We start from the raw sequence: 26,458 nt of genomic DNA on the forward strand, positions 1-26,458 counted from the left end.
ACTGCCCAATGGTATAAATTTAAAAATTAAAAAATGCTCACTACTTCCCTAGATGAATTCCTTGAGAGGTGTAGTTTACAAAATGGGGTCACTTGTGGGGGTTTCTGCTGTTTTGGCATGTCAGCGACTCTTCAAATGTGACATGGTGTCTGCTGCCTATCCCAGCCAACATAGCGCTTCTTTCTCTTCCGAACCCTGCCGTACACCAAAGCAGTGGTTTTCCCCCACATATGGGGTATCGGCGTACTCAGGAGAAATTGTACAACAAATTTCATAGTGCAATTTATCCTGTTACCCTTATGATAATGCAAAATTAGGGAATGAAAAACATTTTTTATGGGAAAAATGTGAAAATTTTATTTTTACGGCTCAATATTATAAACTTCTGTGAAGCAGCTGGGGGTGCAAGGTGCTCACCACACATCTAGATAAGTTCCCTAAGGGGTCTAGTTTCCAAAATGGTGGCAATTGTGGGGGGTTACCACTGTTTAGGCACATTAGGGGCTCCCCAAATGTGACATGGCGTCCGCTAATTATTCAAACAAATTTTACATTCAAAAAGTCAAATGGCGCTCCTTCCCTTTCAAACCCTGCCATGTGCCCAAACAGTAATTTGCCTCCACATATGGGGTATCGGCGTGTTCAGGAGAAATTGCACAACAAATTTCATGGTGCAATTTATCCTGTTACCCTTATGATAATACAAAATTAGGGAATGAAAAACATTTTTGAGGGAAAAATGTGAAAATTTTATTTTTACGGCTCAATATTATAAACTTCTGTGAAGCAGCTGGGGGTGCAAGGTGCTCACCACACATCTAGATAAGTTCCCTAAGGGGTCTAGTTTCCAAAATGGTGGCACTTTTGGGGGGTTTCCACTGTTTAGGCACATTAGGGGCTCCCCAAATGTGACATGGCGTCCGCTAATTATTCAAACAAATTTTACATTCAAAAAGTCAAATGGCGCTCCTTCCCTTTCAAACCCTGCCATGTGCCCAAACAGTAATTTGCCTCCACATATAGGGTATCAGCATGTTCAGGAGAAATTGCATAACAAATTTCATGGTGCAATTTATCCTATTACCCTTATGATAATGCAAAATTAAGGGATGAAATACGGTTTTGTGGGAAAAATGTGAAAATTTTATTTTTACAGCTCAATATTATAAACTTCTGTGAAGCACCTTGGGGTTCAAGGTGCTCACCACACATCTAGATAAGTTCCCTAAGGGGTCTAGTTTCCAAAATGGTGTCACTTGTGGGGGGTTTCCACTGTTTAGGCACATCAGGGGCTCTCCAAACACAACATAGCGTCTGCTAATTATTCAGACAAATTTTACATTCAAAAAGTCTAATGGCGCTCCTTCCCTTCCGAACCCTGCCGTGCGCCCAAACAGTGGTTTTCCCTCACATATGGGGTATCAGCACGCTCAAGAGAAATTGCACAAAAAAATTTGGGGTCCATTTTTTCATGTTACCCCTGTGAAAATAAAAAAAATTGGGTCTAAAGTAACATTTTTGTGAAAAAAGTTAAATGTTAATTTTTTTCTTCCACATTCCAAAAATTCCTGTGAAGCACCTGAAGGGTTAATAAAGTTCTTGAATTGGTTTTGAGCACCTTGAGGGGTGCAGTTTTTAGAATGGTGTCACTTTTGGGTATTTTCTGTCATAAAGACCCCTCAAAGTGACTTCAAATATGATGTGGTCCCTAAAAAAATGTTTTGTAAATTTTGTTGGAAAAATGAGAAATCGCTGGTCAACTTTTAACCCTTATAGCTCCCTAACAAAAAAAAATTTTGGTTCCAAAATTGTGCTGATGTAAAGTAGACATGTGGGAAATGTTATTTATTAACTATTTTGTGTGACATATCTCTCTGATTTAAGGGCATGAAAATTCAAAGTTTGAAAATTGCAAAATTTTCAAAATTTTCGCCAAATTTCCAATTTTTTCACAAATAAACACAAGTTATATCGAAGAAATTTTACCACTTTCATGAAGTACAATATGTGACGAAAAAACAGTCTCAAAATCAGGGGAATACGTTGAAGCGTTCCAGAGTAATTACTTCATAAAGTGACAGTGGTCAGAATTGAAAAAATTGGCCCGGTCACGAAGGCAAAAACAGGCTCTGGCGCGAAGTGGTTAAAGGAGAATTACAAGATTTGTTCCAACACTGGAGCTAGTTGGATGTATTCTCAACAAACGCAATACAGATTATGTTCCAACTCAATGCAAGGGAAGAATGACTTAATAGTCTTCACTCCTAATTGTTCTCAAACTGCAGGCAACGATGATCAAGTAATCCAACAAATACCACAACCAAATCGTTATCAGGTAAGTCAAAAATTATTTGAAATGTTTATAGATGATAGCAAAACTGAAGAGTTTATACAAATTTTTAACTTTGAGTTGTAACAAATTTTGAACTAAAAGGTTATCATTTTCATCCCTAAAGTTGCCAAGAATGTCTGTAATCAAGTCAGAAAAAGCAGACCAAGAATATTTTCTATGGTTTTCATGGTATTAAGAAATTCTCTGTCTTTGATTGGAAGCGTAACTTGTGGGCCATCAAATATGCCAGCTTTGAACTTATCGTGTGAAAGCAGGAAATTTCGTACAGATGTACTTGAAGTACTCATCATTTCGATCCAAAGCCCTAACAAACTGTTTCATGAGTCCCAATTTCATATGCAGTGGGGGAGCAATACTTTCTGAGGATTAAAAGTGGTTCATTCTTGATATTCTTTTCACTGATCGAAATTTCTTTCTAGCTGGCCATTCTTTCCTTGTGTAATGCTCTGCCTTTGCTTGGCTATCCCAAAGGCTCAAGAAGCAAGGACATTTTGTGTATCTGCCTTGTTGTCCTAGAAGAATCTATATAACTTTCAGGTCACCACATAAAATACAGCAATGGTCATTATATTTGATTTTTTGGAGAATGGTTCTCATGCATTCATAAGTTTCTTGAGTGAGCAATAGGAATGGAAGCTAGTTTATTGCCATTGTGAAGCAACATACTTTACACTTCTCTTTGAACTGTCAATAAAAAACCTCCATTCTACAGTTAGACATCTATCACATTCCATTGACTCATTAAGTCCTTTGACGTTGATGCAGTATACAAGCTTCTCATCCATATGGAAATATTTTAGAAGATATTTTTCTCTGTTACGATACATAAATGTGGTAACGGGAGCCAGCAGGTTCTTTTCTCTAAGCCTTGAACCAAGTAACTCTGCTGATGACTTCGGGAGATCAAGATCTCATACCAGATCATTCAACTCAGCTTGAGTGAATGGCTGGCATATTCTGGTATAAGCTTCTAATGCCACAAAATCTTCGCCATCAGTGTCTTTGGAAAAATTGGACTGACAGAATTCATTGTCGTTGGAAATTTACAAAGTTATACAGATAGGTACAGGACTTTGTCGCAGTGAGCAACCGGTCTTAGAGCTTAAGAAATATTTGGGTACTGGATGAAAGATTTTGTCTTTGTGTTCATGCCTGTAAAATTTATCATGCAGAAGAAGCAGTCATCAACATGGTTTTGAGGCTCTTGCTACACCATTGAAACTCCAAAGCTGAAACTTTTTCTCTGACCCTTAGTCCACTGTCTCAGGTTTTCAACACATGTCCTGCACACTTTATGTGGTGCCCAAGGTTGTTCTTTGTCACCTAGTTTAAATATGCATGATAAGTTTTCCGCACAGTCACATATATTTGTCCTTTGTCTAGGTGTTGTAAAACAACCACAATTGTAACAGAATATATCAGGATCATTTCTTCACCATCCATGAGCTGTTCAAGTGTTGGATGACATATTCAACAAAATCCTTTTTACCAGAGTTATATTTGCTGCGACTTGTAGGCCTCTTGAATGACTGAATGCTGCCTTTGGTTTTCAAGATGCTTATATAGCAATAAAATTCTGATGTCAGCAAAAAAATGCTTATTGAGCAGTCTTCCTATTATTATACCGATTGCAGATTCAGCAATTCTTTTTGCATATTCAGCATATCAAAATAATCTAATTACAATTATATATAATGTTATGTTATTACTGCAAGAATTCCTTAGTAAGCAGCGTTTTGTGGAAAAAACGGACATGACTGGAGGAATCTTATGTGACTTTTGGATTCAGCACACATGCTATCTTGTAATCAGCAAAACCGCTGTAGAACAGTGGAAAGAACCATGAGCTGGGAAAATAAGGTAGAATTTAAAAACTTTTTTACAACTTTTTGATAGCTAAAAAAATATTGGGTTTAGAGCATTTGTATAATTTAGTGCACGTCATATACTGTATATTTCCTCACAACCACGCTATTTATATGAATAGCGATACAATTACAATTTTTTATAACATCATATACCCTTCTTTATTCTTCCAGTACCTCAGTACACTACTCGCCTGCTGTACTACCCGCCCTTCACATTCTTTTTCTTCCTCTTTCTTTCGTTTCAATCATCCCCAGTGCTCACCTATCCTCCAGTGAATGCCTGTCAGCATTAGAGAATCTGACCCACCGACTTACATTTTATGCAGAGCAATGACTTATGCTTCACAGTAATCGCAGTCAGAGGGGGTTCCTCCATTCTCTTATCATAGGCTTCATAGGAATACAGCCAACAGAGCGCGCACAGTCTTTTTCAAGATAAGCAAGCATCTTCTCTTTCACTATTCCACTATACTCCTGGTTTTCACAATAATAGCGCCTTTTTTCAATAAAAGCAGGTATATTCTCCTTCACTACTCCACTATTCTTTAAGTCTTCACAATATTGTTGTATTTTTAATGAAAACTAACAACTTCACTTCTTTAACTCCACAATATATTAATTTTATATTTGAAATATCTTTCTTTTTTTGTTTTCCTTCTTTTTTTGTTTTCCTTCTTTTTTTGTTTTTCCTTCTTTTCCCCTTTTCTATTCTCTCCTCTTTTTTCTTATATTTCTTATTTTTCCCCTCTTCTTCATCTCCCTTTCCTTCCAACACTCCCCCCTTCCGTCTCTTTTTTTCTTTTGAATTGTTTCATCATTTTGTTATTCTAAACAAAACACCCTTATTCACCTATATTTTTGCTCCTTTTTATTTCTAAAAACTAGTATTCTTATTCTTTACATATATCATTTTGCTTATTTCAAATTTATTTTTCTATCAAATTTCTAAGTTTGTGCAAAGGTGTTATCATGTATTATGTCGACAAGATAACATGATGTGCTGGTCATATGACCATGGAAGACCGTTTTTCACACTTCTTTTTGAATGTACTTTCTATTTATTTCCGCATTCTTGCAAGTTGTACCCTATCATTGTGGTTTGTCCTGATGAAGAGGTATGATCACCTCAAAACGCGTTGACAAATAAAACTTCATCCATACCGCATCTGGTCTCCTATTGTATATTGGATCCTTGGCAGTGCTGGTTTTATATCCACTTTCATCTCCAAGTTTGCAAGTGAAAGTTCTGACATTAATCCTGTAGAAATGTTGTGGAAGGGCCTGAAGTTAGCATTTCATGGGTGAAAACCCACTAAATAAAAGAGTTGAAGCTGTTTTCAAGGTATGAATGAGACAAAGTTCCTCCATGCTGATGTGTAAGACTAATTAACAATTACCAGAAATGTTTAGATACAGTTATTTCTGCACAAAGGTCACACCAGATATTGAAAGTAAAGGCTCATGTACTTCTGCCACTCACAGATGTGATATCGGATGATTTTCCTTATTTTAAAATTGACAAAGTCTAATATTTTTTACTCATTTATTTGATTTGGTACTTTTTATCTACTTTTACTGCTTGCATGAAAATATGTTTACATTTTATATTAAATGTAAGGTTCACAAACTCTCACATCCTCTATATCTTCCTCCACATCTACCTTCACATTTGGACCTTGCTAGTAAAATTAAATTAAAATGCTATATATCATTATTATTATGATTGAACCTTTAGAAATTCAAAATATCCAGGATCTACAATTTTTTCACAAAAAATTGATTTGCAGGGAATAAATTTGTCACATAAGAAAGGTAGATTAAATGTATTAAAATGATGTGGGTAACAGTGTAAGATTTCCCTATGTGTATGCTAGTTGGCTTAATGTGTTTAAATGGCCTCAGTAAGTTGGAAGAGATATTAGAGAGATGGGCACAGTTCTGGCATAGGACAATGTGTAGTAGTCATGATGCTACTTATGGACATATGAATCCTGTATTTCTTTGCCTACATTATGTAAAATGGTATTCTTTTTAAATAATTTAAAACTGGCCATAAGAGGAACAATAAGTGGGAAAAAACAGGTGGAGAGGAGAGCAGGAATGAGAAGTTATTAGCAGCAATAAAGATGTTAGCGTGGATTGGGTGTGTGATGAGCGCTTTGAGATGTGTTGCCTAACTTATAGCAAACATAGCAAATGAGAGTGGAATGGGAGAGAACGATAAAGACCCATGCAGCAGACAGTGACAGATACAATCTTCTACACTCTGTAAAATGTTGATGGCCATTTGAGTACATTTTTCACAAATTTAATTGCACATTGAACGAAATCTATGGAATTTCTGGAAATTCAACTCAAATTCGATTTGCATCAAATCAAATTGATCATCTCTAATCATTATATAATTTAACACATACAAATCCGTTTCCAATTCTGACATTTTACAGCTGAAATTAGGCTTGTTGTATCTGAAAAATTAAAAAATGTAAATATACATTTATTTGTTTTAATCACTTATATAGCGCAAATAATTCCACAGCACTTTAAAGACATCATCAACAAAACTTACATAATTACATAGTTGGTTAAAAAAGGAATTTTTCTTTCAAGTTCAACGGGTAAGTACAGAATACAATGTTGATGATAAGAAGGAAGGAAAGAAAGAAAGAAAGAAAGAAAGAAAGAAAGAAAGAGAGAAAGAAAGAAAGAAAGAAAGGAAGGAAGGAAGAAAGAAGGAAATATACTTTGTTTCCCTCTTTTATCGAGATGAAGGCTTAGATCCAATATGGCATTAGGTGATCTGTGCTAAAAGGGAAAACAATTCTCATACATAAAAGTAGGATAATATGCACAAAACTTATAATAAAGTAACAACAAAACACTTTCAAAGGCGGTGAAAGTAGAGATATACGTCCGCGTCGCTGAAAAATCCTCAAGTCAGGAACATGTAATAAAATCCTTGTTTATTGGTAAATGCCTACACGTTTCTGGGTGTTCCACACCCCTTCATCAGGGCACCAACAGATATCTGTTGGGGCCCTGATGAAGGGGTGTGGAACACCCAGAAACGTGTAGGCATTTACCAATAAACAAGGATTTTATTACATGTTCCTGACTTGAGGATTTTTCTGTGGCGCGGACGTATATCTCTACTTTCACCGCCTTTGGATTTATTCTGGTCCTGTGGGACACCTATTGGAGATCCGCTGCAGCTGCCTTTTATACGTTATGGTAGTTGTGTCCTCACACAACCAAACCAGGTGAGAACCACCTTTTTACTATTATTCCCTATGCCTACAGGTGTAACCCTATTGGGCTTTGCACTCTCTCTCTTTGTATTTTAACAAAACACTTTGGAATATGTAAGCACCATTCTGTAGACTTTTATCATGCTGTATCTCTAATAGGCCTACATTAGGGATCGTCCAGTTATTTACTCATCTGGTGTGGCCTCCCTTAAATTTTTATACTATAGGAGATCTTTTTTCACATGTTGGGACTCATTATAAAATATATATTTGATGGTATTAATCTTGTGCACATCCGTATGTTCCCATTCCATTTTTACCTTTGTGACTATTATATTCTATTATTGTATTAATTGTATCTGAATGTGAATAAAGTGAACTATCTTTATAATGTATGGAGTGGTGCTTGCTCTCATTGTATTTAAGTTATAACTTTTGCTGATTCTATTTATTTTTTGTTCATCTCCAGAGAAAAATGATTGATGTGAAGAAATAAACTGCTTACAGTAACTTATTAAACATTCCAAATGGAGTTTGATAGAAAATGCTGAAATAAAAATCACATATTGTAAATAAGTAATATAGAACAACAATTCTTAAATCCATATCACTAGTACATGGCGGAGAATCACAGGATAATTAGCAAAACAACACAAAATCCTGAGGGAGTGACCCAACAGGATAAAGCAAATGCAATAATACTCCAGATAATATAAAAACATGTATTTATGAAAAATTATTAAAATTTTAAGAATAATAAAAATCAAATAAAAGGCAATATATTCTCAGGAACACTACTGCGTCAGGCTATGTGTATTATATTGTATCACAAACTCTCCCTGAGGAAGCAGGGTGAAACGCGCATCGGGGCTAGGGACCGTTAGGTCAGAAGATCCTTATTCCAAAGGTATGTAATCATAAATTGTTACTTTTCCCTGATATGATGTTAAGTGGTTTTGTTGAATTCCCATATGTTGCTATGTGGTCTAATGCATAGACACAGTAGGATAATGGGTTGGAGTACATACTATATATAATTGATGTCACTAGTACTATTCTGAACTACCTATTCCCACCTATTTTTCCTTGCATTGAACCAACCTTTAACCGTTCACCATACTTAACTCTGAATACTATTTTCTTGTATTTTAGATATGTATATTTATATCAATATCTATGTTTAACCATTGTTGGTTGTTTATAAGTAATATATCTCTCTACTATGAGATTGAAGATATATGTCCCAATATAATACACATTGCCTGACTCAATAGTGTTCCTGAGGATATCTTACCTTTTATTTGTATTTTATTATGCCTCAAATGATTAATATTTTTTTAAATATACAAGCTTTTATAATATCTGAAGTATTATTGAATGCGTTTTATCCTGTTGGATCATTTCCTTGGGATTTTTGTGTTTTTTTGCATATTGTAAATATGCTGTACAGTAAAATGATCAGCACATTTCAGACTCATACAGTTGGGAAAAAAGTATTTAGTCAGCCACCAATTGTGCAAGTTCTCCCACTTAAAAAGATCAGAGAGGCCTGTAATTGACATCATAGGTAGACCTCAACTATGAGAGACAAAATGAGACAACAAATCCTGAAAATCACATTGTCTGATTTGGAAAGAAATTTTTTTCAAATTTTGGTGGATAATAAGCATTTGGTCAATTACAAACAAGCAAGATTTCTGGCTCTCACAGACCTGTAACTTCTTCTCTAAGAGGCTACTCTGTCCTCCATTCATTACCTGTAGTACTGGCACCTGTTTGAACTTGTTATCAGTGTAAAAGACACCTGTCCGCAACCTCAAACAGTCACACTCCAAACTCCACTACAGTGAAGACCAAAGAGCTGTCGAAGGACACCAAAAACAAAATTGTAGTACTGCACCAGGCTGGGAAGACTGAATCTGCAATAGGCAAGCAGCTTGGTGTGAAGAAATCAACTGTATGAGCAATAATTAGAAAATGGAAGACATACAAGACCACTTATAATATCCCTCGATCTGGGGCTCCACACAAGATCTCACCACGTGGGGTCAAAATGATTTCAAGAACGGTGAGCAAAAATCCCATAACCACATGAGGGGACCTAGTGAATGACCTGCAGAGAGATGGGACCAACGTTACACAGGCTACCATCAGTAACACACTACGCCCCCAGGGACTCAGATCTTGAAGTGCCAGAGGTGTCCTCCTGCTTAAGTCATTACATGTCCGGGCCCATCTGAAGTTTGCTAGAGAGCATTTGGATCCAGAAAAGTATTGAGAGAAAGTCATATGAAACCAAAGTAGAACTGTTTGGTAGAAACACAACTCGTCGTGTTTGGAGGAGAAAGAATGCTGAGTTGCATCCAAAGAACAACATACCTACTGTGAAGCATGGGGGTGGCAACATCATTTTTATGGGCTGTTTCTCTGCCAAGGGACCAGGACGACTGATCCATGTACATGAAAGAATGAATGGGGCCATGTATCGTGAGATTTTGAGTGCAAACCTCCTTCCATCAGCAAGGGCATTGAAGATGAAACGTGGCTGGGTCTTTCAGCATGACAACGATCCCAAGCACACCGCCAGGGCAATGAAGGAGTGGCTTTTTAAGAAGCATTTCAAGGTCCTGGAGTGGCCTAGCCAGTCTCTAGCTCTAAACCCTACAGAAAACCTTTGAAGGGAGTTGAAAGTCCATGTTGCCCAGCAACAGCCCCAAAACATCACTGCTCTAGAGGAGATCTGCATGGAGGAATGGGCCAACATACCAGCAACAGTGTGCGCCAACCTTGTGAACACTTACAGAAAACTTTTGACCTCTGTCATTGCCAACAAAGGATATATAACAAAGTATTGAGATGAACTTTTATAATTGTCCAAATACTTATTTTCCACCAAAATTTGAAAAAAGTTTCTTTTCAAATCAGACAATGTGATTTTCAGGATTTGTTTTCTCATTTTGTCTCTCATAGTTGAGGTCTACCTATGATGTCAATTACAGGCCTCTCTCCTCTTTTAAAGTGGGAGAACTTGCACAATTGGTGGCTGACTAAATACTTTTTTTCCCCACTGTAGCGCACTATGGAATTAATGTGGCACACGAGAGCAGTTTAATAGCAGAAGATTAGGAATTTAGCGTATTACCTAATATTTGTGTAAGAGTAGTTTAAGTGACACAGCTGCTAATTTACTAGGAGGGGACAAGATTCACAACTGAATCTTCTTTCAGACCTGGACAACATATAGGGTACAATGAATGCTCATTTAGCAACTGCAACATCCGTATTTTGACTTTGTTATAATAGGTTAAATTATTAGAAGGCAGTGATTATAAATTGTAGGCTATGAAAAATAAGTGCTTGTTTCTTGCAGAAAGAAACATTACTCACACCTCTAATCAGCTGATAATATTGCTGTACTTTGATCAAATACAAGGCTATGTCCACATTTTTATCAAAGAAAATTGAATACTGGCATCAGCTCATGTTTTTAACCACTTCTGCACCAAACTAAACATACTACATTTTATTGGAATGTGAAGCCTCGTAAAATGACCAGTTCTAAGATTGTTTTAATGAGCCTGCGTGTTCATCGGCCTTCATTATCACAATTCTTTGTGAAACGCACTTATCCATCCACAAACAGCTCTACTGCCTTCCATGAGGATACACTTTACAGGAAAGGAAGAATACAATGAACTTTATTCTTTTAATAATGTTTAAATGAAAGCTACACTTTGATTGCTATGGACAACAAAGACAGATTTAATGTAAGACAGTTTTGATTAAAGATGTCTGATATGCATTATCCTATGCAAACTGCACAAGGGAAATGATGTTCCTTTTTCACAAACCACACTGTATGACAATAAGTATAATTGAGACCTCAATGAGACTTTCTCCAAAATTCAAAAATTTGAAAGGAAAAACTGTCTTTTCTAGCAACCCTCAACTAATAAAGGAATAGAAGATGAATGACACTTCCCTGAAGATCCACTGTTGTTGATCTAATACTATGTTCTTATGTGCTTCTATGATTGCAATATAATATCGGTGATATTCTGCATGATAGATTACTTCTACTTCATATGCAAATTATTGTGATATTTTATTGAAGAAATGCAATTGTTAGACTGATTTGCAGTAGGAAACATGTTATATTTTGTGAGCTAAGCAAGGAAGAGATAACATTTAGCCAGGCTTACAATGGAGAGGAGTTTATGGAGCAAAAATAATGCTTCCTGGTTAGAGTTAGTCAGCAGATAGCATGGTTGTGGAGAATATAAGGACTTTAGTGTCTTACCTGATGTGTGTGTAATAGGAAGATTCTAGAGGTAGCAAATTGAAAAGTAACTAGAGAAGTGGCAGATACACTACCGTTCAAAAGTTTGGGGTCACCCAGACAATTTTGTGTTTTCCATGAAAACTCATACTTTTATTTATCAAATGAGTTGCAAAATGATTAGACAATATAGTCCAGACATTGACAAGGTTAGAAATAATGATTTTTATTTGAAAGAATAATTTTCTCCTTCAAACTTTGCTTTTGTCAAAGAATGCTCCCTTTGCAGCAATCACAGCATTGCAGACCTTTGGCATTCTAGCTGTTAATTTGCTGAGGTAATCTTGAGAAATTTCACCCCATGCTTCCTGAAGCCCCTCCCACAAGTTGGATTGGCTTGATGGGCATTTTTTGCGTACCATACGTTCAAGCTGCTCCCACAACAGCTCAATGGGGTTGAGATCTGGTGACTGAGCTAGCCACTACATTACAGATAGAATACAAGCTGCCTGCTTCTTCCCTAAATATTTCATGCATAATTTGGAGGTGTGCTTTGGGTCATTGTCCTGTTGTAAGATGAAATTGGCTCCAATCAAGCGCTGTCCACAGAGTATGGCATGGCATTGCAAAATGGAGTGATAGCCTACCTTATTCAAAATCCCATTTACCTTGTACAAATCTCCCTCTTTACCAGCACCAAAGCAACCCCAGACCATCACATTACCTCCACCATGCTTGACAGATGGCATCAGGCACTCTTCCAGCATCTTTTCAGTTGTTCTGTGTCTCACAAATGTTATTCTGTGTGATCCAAACACCTCAAACTTTGATTCGTCTGTCCATAAAACTTTTTTTCAATCTTCCTCTGTCCAATGTTTGTTTTCTTTTGACCATATTAATCTTTTCCTTTTATTAGCCAGTCTCAGATATAGATTTTTCTTTGCCACTTTGCCCTGAAGGCCAGCATCACAGAGTCGCCTCTTCACTGTAGACGTTGACACTGGCGTTTTGCGTGTACTATTTAATGAAGTTGCCAGTTGAGGAGCTGTGAGGCGTTGATTTCTCAAAGTAGAGACTCTAATGTACTTGTGTTGCTTAGTTGTGCAGCTGGGCCTCCCACTTCTCTTTCTACTCTGGTTAGAGCCTGTTTGTGCTCTCCTCTGAAGGGAGTAGTACACACCGTTGTAGGAAATGTTCAGTTTCTTGGCAACTTCTCGCATGGAATAGCCTTTATTTCTAAGAACAAGAATAGACTATCGAGTTTCACATGAAAGTTCTCTTTTTCTGGCCATTTTGAGAGTTTCATAGAGCAAACAAATGTAATGCTCCAGATTCTCAAATAGCTCAAAGGAAGGTCAATTTTATAGCTTCTCAAATCAGCCAAATCATATTCAGCTGGGCTAACATACTTGTGCAAGGGTTTTCTAGGGTTTTCTAAACATCCATTAGCCTTCTTACACAGTTAGCAAACACAATGTACCATTAAAACACTGGAGTGGTGGTTGTTGGAAATGGGCCTCTATACACCTATGTAGATATTGCAATAAAAACAAGATGTTTGCAGCTAGATTAGTCATTTACCACATTAACAATGTATGGAGTGTATTTCTAATTCATTTAATGTTAACTTCATTGAAAAAGAATGTGATTTTCTTTCAAAAATAATGAAATTTCTAAATGACCTCAAACTTTTGAACGGTAGTGTATATCCAGACATGTCTGGAAGATCCTTGATTTGACCATGAAAGAAGGGAAGTCAGCTGTAGTGAGTATGACTTGAAGCCAGAAGTAAAGTTGTGGGGCCCATGACAGCTAGAGAGAGGTGAACTGAATGAGGCAATGTGTAAGCTAGTCCTCGAAGTATAGGACCAAAGACTAGACTAAGCTAGTCAAAACATGGGTAGTAGAAATAGGATATAGACAGAAAGAAGATAATGTGAAGATGCAGAGTATGTTATTCATGCTGTGTTTATTAATATTATCTACATCACCTCTTGTAACCAATCTCATGCCTCTGTTGTATGCAGAAGATGAGTCTAATATACTAAAAACCTCCTACCTTTTTCTATATAGTTCACAAGCAGTTCATCAGTAAACAACATTTTATTTTCATTAAGTGGACTGAGACCTTCCTTGTGTACTGCATACATCTGGGGTGTCAATACCATTATTCAGTCATGCAACCTGAGCGGGAAACATCTTATTTTAAAATCATACACCCACCCTGAAAAAATCCATGGTGCTTAGGATCACTACAATCTCAGTCAAGAGACCAGGGTTTAAAAAGGATATACTGTATAATACATTTGAAATTATGTATATCATAGAACCATATTTTAGATGAAAGGTAGTCTTGTGAAAAAGGTTACTTGTCTGGTGGCTTCACTGTATCTAAAAAGTTGTTAATTATTACAAATATTTGAATAAATTGAGCTTAAATATAGTTATTTGGAGGTTACTGCCAAATTTACAATCAATATAGCGATATTCCTTAGTGTCAATATTTTTTCAAGACAAAATTTGCATGGCTATATCCTCAAACTAATCTGAACACAGATGACCAAATAACATCCAAACTACAGTGTTATAAACATGGTAGACAACAATGAACTAATTATTTAAAATCAATTAAATTTGGTAGACCATTATATATAAAATCTATAGTATAAAGCTTAATTAAGATTAGAAATAAGATATTAAGATGTAATAAAATTCTTCATTTTAGTATTTGTTTTAGTATGAAAAAAGTTATAAAATATTTTCAAATAAAATGTTTAATATCTCAAAACTAAATTTTAATTTGAAATTATTTATTTGAAAGTAAATATTTAAATAGAAAAACACCCAAATACATACCTTACATGTAAACTCAAAATTGAGCACTAGATGGCAATCCACACCAACTAATAAGCAGGAAGGAAAGAGGAAATGCATTTCTCTATCGCTAAATGAAAATCTTGCAGCAGGGATTCCGGCCATGACAGATTTTTTTTCCCAATTTCTTTCTGCTTCCATCAGCATTAGTGCCTTTATTACTGGACAAATCATCACCTCTACCTTCACTGATTTTAAGAAATGCTGAGTCAGAGAGAGGATTGTCATGCAAGGAGCAGGTTTGTCCATTTCTTTTTGTTACAAATATCGTGGGATGTGGTCCTGAGTCAGCTGCATTATATCATCCCTGAGGAATCCAAGCATGGCACCTTTGTCGGGAGAATTGCTCAGGATCTTGGACTGGATATAGGTGAGATTAATTCCAGAATGTTACATATTGTCTCTAGAGATGAGAAGGAATATTTCCAGGTTAATCTGCAGAATGGAATCTTGTTTGTTAAAGAGACAATAGACAGAGAAGTGCAGTGTCCAAATACACCCTTCTGTATAATTCCTCTGCAGGTTATTGTAGATAAGCCTGTGCAGATGTATCGTGTAGATGTAGAAATAGAAGATATCAATGACAATAGTCCTGTATTCTCCTCTAGTGTGACTAATCTTGTCATATCTGAAATGAAACCTGCAGGATCTCGTTTCCCATTAAAGGTGGCTTCTGATCCAGATCTTGGAACAAATTCTATCACCAACTATGAGCTCAGTGCAAGTGATTATTTTGCTTTGGATTTCCAAAAATATATTAATCAAATCAAATCATTGGAGCTTGTGCTGAAAAAAAATTTAGACAGAGAAAAGCAGTCTGTTCACAATCTCTCCCTTACAGCTTATGATGGAGGAAAACCAAGGCTAAGTGGCACCACACGTATTGTTGTTACTGTAGAAGACTTTAATGATAATGCTCCTGTGTTTGATCAGCCATTTTACCAATGCAGTGTTAATGAAAATGCTGTAGAAGGAACTTTAGTGTTTAAGCTGAATGCTACTGATCTGGATGTTGGGAAAAATGGAGAAATACTATATGATTTTAGTAATATGGTATCAGGAGAGGCAAAGGAAGTATTCATCTTAGACAAATACTTAGGAGAAATAAGAGTGAAAGGCAAACTGGATTTTGAAATTGTTGATATGTATGAAATCCAGGTTGAAGCTATTGATAATGGCGATCTTCAGCTGATTGGACATTGCAAAGTTCTGGTGACTGTTGTAGATGTCAATGACAACCCTCCTGACATGACTGTGACATCATTAGCAGTTCCTGTTCCTGAAAATTCTCCCCAGGGGACAACAGTTGCCATCATCAGTGTCCACGATAAAGATTCAGGATCAAATGGAAAAGTCCATTGCTCTATTTCTGAGCCTTCACCATTTAAGGTAAATCCAGCTTTCAAGAGTGATTTTTCTTTGACCGTGAATGGACCTTTGGATCGAGAAGTGAAAGATCAATATGAAGTTAGAATTACTGCAAGAGATGAAGGTTCTCCACCCCTGTCTACCTCAAAAACTTTGAAGATTGACATAAGTGATGCCAATGACAACGCTCCAAGATTTGTCCAGTCAGTAGACACAATATTTATTAAAGAGAACAACCCACCAGGGTCTCATATATATACAGCATCAGCCTCTGATCCAGATATTGGGCAGAATTCGTTTATTACTTACTCAATTAGGGAACGCACAATTGATGGAATTCCTATTTCCTCCTACCTTTCCATTAATCCAGAGAATGGGAAGGTCTTTGCCTTAGTATCATTTGACCATGAACAGATTTCGTATTTCCAGTGTTACATAAAAGCCACTGACGCTGGTCTTCGAGCCCTCAGCTCCAACCTTACTTTAAACATATTCATTGAGGATATTAATGATAATGCTCCTACATTCACCCCACTTCATTCTGAAATAACAATTAAAGCTTCAAAGTCAGCAGAACCTGGACACCTGATAACCAAAGTGAAGGCCGTAGATCTGGATTCTGGATACAACGCTTGGACATTTTACAAGTTAAAAGATCTTGAAGGATCTGGAAAATCTCCATTTATTATTACACATCAGACTGGAGAAATTACTTTGAAACGATCATTTACAGATTCTGATAATGATGAGTACAGATTGCATGTAGTAGCTCAGGATCATGGTGAACCAGTCATGACATCAGAGACACAAATTGTTATATCCGTGGTGGAGTCTGGAGAAGAATTGAAATTTGATAATCAAGAAACAAATGGGAATGGTGAAGAATTTTCTGATGCAAATGTTTACTTGGTTATTGCAATCTGCGTCATATCAAGTATTTTTCTTATTACTTTGATTGTGTTCACTGTGTTAAGATGGCAAAAATATCGAGATGAGGTCAATGAGCTAAAAGAAAATTACAGAATCTGCTCCAACACTGGAGGGAGCTGGATGTATTCCCAACACACTCAGTATAACATCAGTTCCAATTCATTTCGACCTAAAAGTGACTTGATAGTTTTCACTCCAAATAACTGTCAGACACCAGGAAATGAAGAGCAAGTCAATTCACAACAAGTTGTATTAAACTCCTCACATAAGGTAAGGTTGTACATCAATGATTTTATAAATGTATGTAAAATGGTATCTGGCTTTTTAAAAAAAAAAATTGATATATCTTAACACTTATCACAATTAAAAGTTATTATTCTTATAAACATGTAAACATAAAGATAAATTAGTGTACGAAAAAAGGCTTTATGACTGAACATATACAAAGTTTGATGCTGTCAGAGTTCCATTATGTTTGATAGGAAGAATCTGTTTATCCACTTTAAAGCCAAAACTATATGATGTAGATTCTAACTGCTCCATAATAAGTGAAAAATTCCTTCTTCGTTTCACATATCGTGTAACAATCAGAATATTTTCCTTGATCAATTTCTAAATCATAACCCTTAATATATTTTTTTGAGAAAGGCTTCCTAGCCTCCTTAAACTTGTTTAGCATATCGACTATTAGAACAGAGAGTTCCATAATCTCACTTCTGGTACAATAATAAACTTCAGTATGTGATGTTTATTAAATCTTATTTCTTCTACATGTCAAGGATGTCCCCTTGTCATCGTTGCAGGTCTAGGTGTAAAAAAGATCCATTCATATTTGTTTACATTGTCATTGGATAACTTCTAAGCCTTTGTTGTAAATTCGACTCTGTCTGATCCGAACAAGGTCAATAACAATTACATTAAAAAGAAGATGGCCCAATACTGACCCCTGTGATACTGATTGTTACCTCTGCCTGTATCAGAGTGAATCTTTTACATTAATAGCCACTCTGTTTTCTACCACTGTGTCAGTTTTTAACCCAATTATCCATATTTTCCCCAAGTTCCATTATTCTCATTTTATATACCAACATTTTATGTGCTTCTGTGGCACCCCAGGGGTCTGGTTTCCACAGTAATAGCAGTATTACGTCTGTGAGCAGGTGGGAGGTCTCCTGGGCAGGAATCCTAAGCATGCCACACCTCCTGCCCAGTCCTGGGAGGGGAAGAACTTCCCCTACATAAACTGGGGCTGAGGCAGGGTTAGAGAGAGGAGTTCCAGACAGAGACGGAGTCTGGTCTGGACACGCAGAAACAGGGACAGATAGACATCAGGAGCTCTGTAGGAGCCAAGGAGAAGCCCCAGGGGCTGGAGCTGTGCAGAGCTCGCCCTGGGAGAAGGTACTAAAACCGGACACAGGAGTCCGAGGCTGTGGGGACTAAGATATACCCAGCAGCAGAATCCATCCGGCAGGGGATTCCAGGTCCTCTGGCCATAAAAGCCCGGAGGCTCAGTCACAACGAAGGGACCAGCACCGCCATCCCGGAGCGGAGGCTAACACGAGTCCCCAAGTCACCAGCCATACGGGTGAGCACCACACGGTATACCCAGGGACGTGGGCTACTTGTAACCGCCGAAAGCAGGGTAGCCAGGAAGGGTACAGACTAACGGGAAGGCCTACAACTCCACCTGGCCAGGGGAACTCCGGCTTACTCGCAGACTAACCAGGCCCCAACTACTAGCCAGTACTACCGGGGGAATTTGCCTTGTACCATCAGTAAAGGCCCTGAACTGTACCCTCGCGTCTCCGTGCTTCCTTGTCGCACCGTTAGTGCTGGGACATCCACACCATCACTCCCAACATCACCCACATCCGCTGCCCTGAGGCCATACCTCTCCCGTTGGGGGTTATATCAACATTGCTGCACACCTATACCACCGGCCTCAGCGGTCTGCCCTGCAGCGGCGGTTTCATAACCGCATTCAACGGGTGGCGTAGTCGGACACTAATACCATCATACCAATAACTGCCACTTAGTTTGACCACCCTGGGCGCGGACCGGGTCACCGCCACACGAAGACTACTACCCCCATCGGATCCGGCTCCGGGTATCCCCCGCGCGCACGTGCGCCGCACTACAGCACTGGCCCAGGGGGTGAGTCACTTCCATATTGAATATCTTTGAAAAGTATAAATTGACAATATCCATGGCCTTACCATGGACCAATCTGGAGCATATCTTTTCATAGAAGCTGATCAGATTTGTTTAAAATTTAGCATTTTAATGTTGGGTTATGAGTTTATTTTTATTGAGAAACTCCAGGATAGTATCTTTTAGAAAACGCTCACATATTATGCCAATAATCTGTCATTTTGCCAACAATCAAAGTTAGATTTACCATACTATATTTTCCAGGCTTAATTTTTTAAGCCATTTTTTAATTTTGGCATCATATTTGCTATGCGCTAGACCAGTGGTGCAGACCCTGTTTTTCTGAAGTCATTAAATATTAGAAATAATGGTTTGTCTATCACAGTACTTAATCATTGCAGAACCTGGGCTTGCATGTCATCAGGATCTGGTGATTTGTCTATTGTGGTTGGCGATTTTGAAAGGGCACTGCCCTACTTGCTGGGTTAAGCAAGTGTTAATTAAAGAACAATTTATGGTATTCCTAAGCAAATATGTCATCTGTCATTAGGCTTTCTGTGTAAATACTGCAGAGAAGAAAGTGTTTATTAAGTTGTTTTTTGACTCATTCTCTACCACCATTTCGGCATGATCATTTAGAGAGGTCCAACACTATTATTTTTAAATATCTTACACTTTTTGTACTGAAGGATATTAAATAATACTTTGAAATTATTCTTACTTTTGTTTTGCAATGTATTTTTCTGTTTCAGTCTTTACTGCATTTATTTGCTATTTTTACACTATGTATAATTTTTTAATCACTATTCTTTTATTTTAGTATTTTAACACTCTCTTTATGTTTTGTTATGCATTTTAGAGCTCTATTTAGCCATTGTGTTTTTTTCCATTTTAACTTATTCATTTACATAATATATACATTGTGTAGAGGACATTGTCACAGTTTATAATATATTAACATCTCATAGCCAATGAAAGTTATTCTTCCTGAAGTTTAGTGTTTTTGTAGCTCATCTACTAAAAGTCAAAGGAGAGCTAAATAAGTAAAAAGATGGTGGGTCAGACTGGCAATCTGTGTGGCACATCGCGACATCTAGTTGGTAGGTCAGTGATGTCCTCACTTTGTGCATAGCTACACTAATTGTCATTAGGACAGCAGGGTAGACACCCAAATCTTGGACTGTCCCGCTGTATTTAGGTCATTTGTAACTTATGGATTTTGTTTTTTGGTCATTCATTCATAGTTGTAACAGCCATAACATTTTTTTTATCTAAGCTTCACTATATGACTTTGTTTTTTGCTAAAAGAGCTATCGTTTTTTTAAGTGTCATTTTGCCAAACGCATTTGTAGACATTAAATTTTCTGAAAAAAGTTGAGTTTAATGGAGAAAAAAACAACCACACCATTTTACGCCATTTACTTGGCACTATAAATAAACTATTCACTATATTGTACAGATTTATACAATTGCTGGGAGGCTAAATAAGTCCTCATTGTTTGCAGATTTATAATTATTTAAAAAAAGTGCATTAGGAAATGCTATTATTTTGTTTTTAACTATTTCAGTTATTTTGTAGGGATAAAAATCATTGACTTTTATTCTACCTTAACCCCGTATAACATATGACTTATATTTACCATTATCAATACTTTGATGCATGCTCAGATGCTGAGCCCACATATTTGCCCACAAATGACAGCTGATTCATGTTGCTTTAACAGCCCCGGGTGTATCGGTGCTCTGCCTGTGTCTGTTAAACAGTTAAATCGCGCTATCAATATCTGACAGCGGGATTTAACATGTGCCGGTTAGAAGGGCGTCATTCTAGCCGCCCATCGGCTCCTCTATCACATAATTGTCAGGCGCTGATGGGTTGTCTGCGGATGATCACAGCTTGAAGTCTCCTAAGGGGAATATTTAATACAGTAAAAAGTGAAAAAAGTTTTTTAAAATATGAAGAAAGAAAACATAAAAGTTTAAATCACCCCCCTTTAGCCACATTGAAAATAAAACAATTAAAAAATACACAAATTTGGTATTGCTGCATTCAGAAATGCCCAGTCTATCAAAATCTAAAATAGATTATTCCAATTGGTAAAAAAGCATAACGCAAAGAAAATAAAAATTCTGAATTATGTGTTTTTAGCCACCGCAACATTCCAAAAAATTCAATAAGAGGTGATCAAAACATGGTATCTACCCCAACATGGTATGAGTAAAAGCAGCTTACTACGCAAAAAATAAGCCTTGAGCATTAAGCCCCAGATTCTGAAAAATCAAAATGCTATGGGTCTAGGAAAATGGTGACAAACACAAAAACATTTTTCATGCAAATTTTGGATTTGTTTTCACATTTAAATAAAAAATAAACTATACATATTAGGTATCTGCATACTCATAATGACCTGGGGAATTATATTGCCAGGTCAGGTTTACCCTATAATGAATATGGTAAATAAAAAACCCAAAAAACAATTGTGGAATTGCATTTTTTTATAATTTCACCACGCTTGGAATTTTGTTTCCTGTTTTCCTGTGCACTATATGGTAATATCAATGGGGCCATTCAAATTACAACTCGTGAAGCAAAAAAAACCCTCATATGGCCATATTGATGGAAATGTAAAAAAGTTATGGCTCTTGGAAGAGGGGGAAGAAAAAATGGAAGCAAAAAAAACGGAAAATAGCCCAAGGTGGAAGGGGTTAAGTATACAGGTATAAAAGGTTTTGCTAGTATATAGAGATGTACTGAAATACATAGACATGTACTTTTCTATAATGGTAAAATGTGTCTGAAGAGAAGAATAACATTCACATGTCAGAAAATGTTGCGCTACTAGGAAGTGCTATGTGTGGCTCAAAGCGAAATCAGCTGCCTGCCATGTCAGTGGTTGTGTTTGAATGACAGTAAATATATCAAAGAAAGTGAATAATTTGCTTATTAAATAACTGTATGTTTAGAGCACAGCTGGCCCCTCCCCAAACGTCAGAGGAGCAAGAACTATACTATCAGATGTAACATCTGACCTATTGGTTAAAATTAGGTCTAGAACTGCTACTCCTCTTGTTAGGTCCTGCACCAGTTGTGAGAGATAATTGTCTTTGATTATTAGATATTTTTTACTATGCATTGCCATTTGTGAACATAATATAACATTGTAAATTAACATCCCATTCATAGCTCTTGTCCAGCCAAGTCTCCATTATCCCCTTTATATAATTATTCTCTTCCAACATTATCAATTTTAATTACTCAGTTTTATTAAGTTTCTGTCATTATTATACATGTACTCTGTGTATTTTTCTGTGTCTCTATTCTTCCTCTCTGTGTTAGTTGTTCTAATCCCTCCCCCATTCCCTCTCTACTTTCAATACTTACTCCCAGATCACTATCTAATTTCCTTCCCCTCCAGTCCAATAATTGCCCTTGCCCAACCCCTAGATTAAACACTTCTTGAACCTTCTAATCATTCTTGTCCCAAGCACTGGTGTACCCTCTACATTATGGTACAGCATCTAATACTTACTATAGAACCTGTATCCACCAGAGAAGTTGGCCCAGTTTTCCGGGAACCTGAAACCTTCCTTCCTACACAAATCCCTAAGACACTTATTTCCCTCCCTAATCTCCCTTTGCCTCTCTGGCATGGCACAGGTAAATATCTGAAATGAGCTTTTAGGACCTTCTACCTTCCTTTAACCTTGTTGTTGATTCCAATGTACACCATAACCACTGCTGCTGTAATAATGCATAATGACATCTTCCTCATCTTTCAACTTAGCAAACTTGCTGGGGTGTTCTAAATCAGGAATAGCCTCCCTAGCTCTCTTCCCTCTGACTCTCTTCCCTCTGGCCCACCTTCTGTCACTCAACTAGCTATCTCATTGTCCTGCAGCTCCATGCTACCATCCTCCTTCATATCTACCCTAGCTAGTATCTTTTCCGTCATCATCAAACTCCTTTCCATTTTGTCAATGGACCTCAGTGATGAAAATTGCTCATTTATAGCTAATACCTGGGCTTCCAGACGCTTGACATTCAGAAATCTTGCACAGCAGTATGCACCCTCAAATGGCTATTCAAGCACTGTGTACATGCACAAGATGTACACTGGATGGCATTTTACTAATGGGGATGACACAGATAACAAACAGAAATGTAGGCAATGCAGTCCTTGAATACAAGTTACTCCCTTCTAAACTTCCGGAATCCAAAGTCACTGAACTTCAAGAGAAACAATAAGGAAAAAACACACTTTAGAGCAAAACACTTGCCGTCTTGCTCACTCACTTTTTCAGGTACTTTTAAAGATGTTTGATTGTCCTAAGGTGAAATACAGTCTGCAAATCACTGCTGGGTATAAAAAATTAAATATCTAAAGAGTCATGCAGTCTGACTATCATTAACAAACACCTGTATAGATTATGACCATGTAATGTAGTCCCTTTGCTTTCTACGAAAGATCCTGAAGCATAGCCTGTGCTACTGTATGGTACCACTACCAAGGCAAAATATTATGGAAGCATATATGTAAGTACTGTATTCTCCCTTGAAACAATTATTTTTGAGACAACACACATCCACAAACTTTCTGCTATCCTGGTACTTTATTGGATCACTTCCAGTGGAAAATGGAAAAATAATAGTAGCACTGTACTTGTCCTAGCCAGACAAAATATGGTAGTTCTTGGGTCTTACATGTGATTTAACTTGAAGTATGTGGCAAAATAAAAAATGGATGTCAATTATTTTTCAGTTTCCTGCACTCAGGGTTATATTAAAGAAATACAAAATGAATCAGTTTTGTTTATAAGACAGAGACAAATGCAGCAAAAAACAAATGTACAGAATATGATCACTTCTGTCAATCTTGCCTCCCTAACTGTGTCTCACCACAACATGGGGGAGTTAATAGAGTTTTTTTTCTATAAAAATTCCTAACAGGTATTGATAAACCCATTAACTTATAAATTGAACAGAAAGTTTTTTTCTGAGACTTCTGGTTTTATTCTTAATAGAAAAGCATAGTTTACATCCATGGTCATAAAATAATGATGACAATTATGGAAATTAACTAACGGAAGCATAACCAATACTTCTTATTAAAACAGACACTGTAATAGAAACAGAGTTGAGAATATGTATTTAAATCAGACCAGAGCAATGTTGGTTGGGGGAGGAAGGTTGAACTTGATGGATGTAGGTCTTTATTCAACCTATGTTACTATGTTACTATGTTGGATCATAGAGGGCATGGATAGGTCAAATTGTCAACCACAAAATAAGTACTGTAGCCTTTGACCGGCATTTAGAATTTCTTGTTCTGTTACTCTCATTTTTCTCTAATATCTTCTTAAAGGAGTTAAGTATGAACACTGGATTCCTAGGTGGTAAACTGCTGAGATATCCCATAATAAAAATTGGGATCAAGAACCCATTTGAATAGAACCATTATCAAGCATATGCACTAAAACTCTATTAATTTTCTATGGCACCAATAGAAATTGCTGAGACCCGAACTCATAAACTTTTCAATATGAAAAAACTGTTTTGTTAGATCTATTAAATGATTTTTCAGAAAGTTGTTGTTTAATTTATTAATCATCAAGATGAAAATATGATAATAATTCCATTAGTACCATGATTAATAGCGGTACTACATTAAAATGCGATTAGGATATTCCATGATCAGAAAGTGGGAAAGGTTAAACTGCAGTAATAAAAATAAACCAGGTTTCTAATAAGGCAAGACAAAAATTCCAAGCATAGCTTTCCTAATTGTAATGCGAGATACACTGAAAAAACTGGTAGAAATTCTAACTCATGATGAAAAAAAAGTAACACACATCTAATTTCATATTCCAAAGAAATTTGAAGAAAGAAACTCTGTAATGTCTTAAATTTTTTCTGTAATAAATAAAGAAAAGCTTGCTACTAAATAAAAAAATGAATTTTAAAAACGTAAATATTTGAAAAAATCAAAAATAAACATTTTAGATTATTCATATGTACAAAATCTGTAAATATACATGTGTGTAATGTGAAAAATATGAACAAATATAAGTCTAATGATAATCTAAATTCCAGATTAAGGTTTGCAGCAAAGGCTGCTTAACATCAATATGGTTGACTTGTTTAGAAAGTGAGAAAACTGCAAAAGACAGTAAAACTAATCTTTTAAGAATAAAAATATATAGTACACATAAATATATGTTTACATGTATAAAAAAGCTTCAGCAGAAAATGTTTATGTCATGGAGTATGTAAATGTTTATTTGTTCACAAATGATAAAAAGAAAGTAATATTATTAAATATTTTTTTCTTGAGTCATAATAGGATTTTTTAGGACCATATTAAGTGATTCATTCTACTAAATAAGAAAAATGGGCCAAATAATTTGCAAAAAATGAATGTAAACATACCTATGTTTTTCTATATTTTTATTTGTCTATTCTAAGAGAATTTCGCTTACTATCTGCCAGACCAGTAATTTTCCTATTTTCACAGAACATATATGATAAAGAATATAAATTACCTGGCCATGTTGTTTATTTGTCTATTCTAAGAGAATTTCGCATACTATCTGCCAGACCAGTAATTTTCCTATTTTCACAGAACATATATGATAAAGAATATAAATTACCTGGCCATGTTGATTTTCAAATAGTTAAAATATATTTTCAAATGTGCAACTACTATGCTTGACAGCTATAAGTTAGTATTTTATCAGCTATAGTTTGAAAGTTAGTTAAAAGTTTAATATAAGAATATTCAAAAACAAGTAGAGGATGATATAAGTACACGCAGCTACCATTCCTTCATTAAAAGCAGTCCTAGTAAACCAAATTTACAGTACTAAACAGGAGTGCGAACATTTTTGGCAGTAGAGAGGAGCGGATCTGAAAAGAATGGAGTTCCCCTTCATCCTGGTATGTATGGCCCCCCATCACACCCATCCTGGTATGTATGGCACCTTCATCCCTCTTCCTGGTATGTATGGCACCTACATTCCTCTTCCTGGTATGTATGGCACTCGTCATCCCTGTATGTATGGGCCCCCTCATCCTGGTATGCTTTGCACCCCCTGATCCCCATCGCGCTGCACAGAAAAAAAATAAACAATTATACTCACCTCCTCTCTCCTCTCCATGGGTGTGGGTAGCAGTGAATATTCATTTTCTTTAATAGCGGGCACAGTGTTGGCTGCAGCAGGTGGCTGCTGCCTTCTGTGCAACCCTACTCCACTGCTGACGCTTCTCCCACATCCCCCACCACCCACAGTCACAGTATTTATGTATATTGGACTTTAAGACACACCCTCCACTTTCCTCCAGAATTTTGGATGAAAAAAGTGCGTCTTATAGTCTGAAAAATACGGTATT

At 36.6% G+C, this 26,458-nt stretch overlaps 1 protein-coding gene across 5 annotated transcripts in view; it reads left to right on the forward strand.

The window, feature by feature from the left end:
• Positions 1-26,458, forward strand: part of LOC141164433 (protocadherin alpha-C2-like) — a 608,374-nt gene that overhangs the window by 57,309 nt on the left and 524,607 nt on the right. Inside the window, exon 1 of one of the 5 annotated variants that reach the window (XM_073649661.1) lies at positions 14,685-17,190. The exons of 3 other annotated variants lie outside the window; for them this stretch is intronic. In XM_073649661.1, the coding sequence (XP_073505762.1) occupies positions 14,824-17,190 (2,367 nt within the window). In that variant the 5' untranslated portion in view covers positions 14,685-14,823. Of the gene's footprint in view, positions 1-14,684; positions 17,191-26,458 lie in introns of those variants that run through there. One more of the 5 variants, XM_073649651.1, reaches the window with a different exon arrangement.

Source organism: Phyllobates terribilis, unplaced genomic scaffold (assembly GCF_046119375.1).
Source record: "Phyllobates terribilis strain yellow unplaced genomic scaffold, ASM4611937v1 Scaffold_10__3_contigs__length_209671492, whole genome shotgun sequence".
Lineage (NCBI taxonomy): Eukaryota > Metazoa > Chordata > Amphibia > Anura > Dendrobatidae > Phyllobates > Phyllobates terribilis.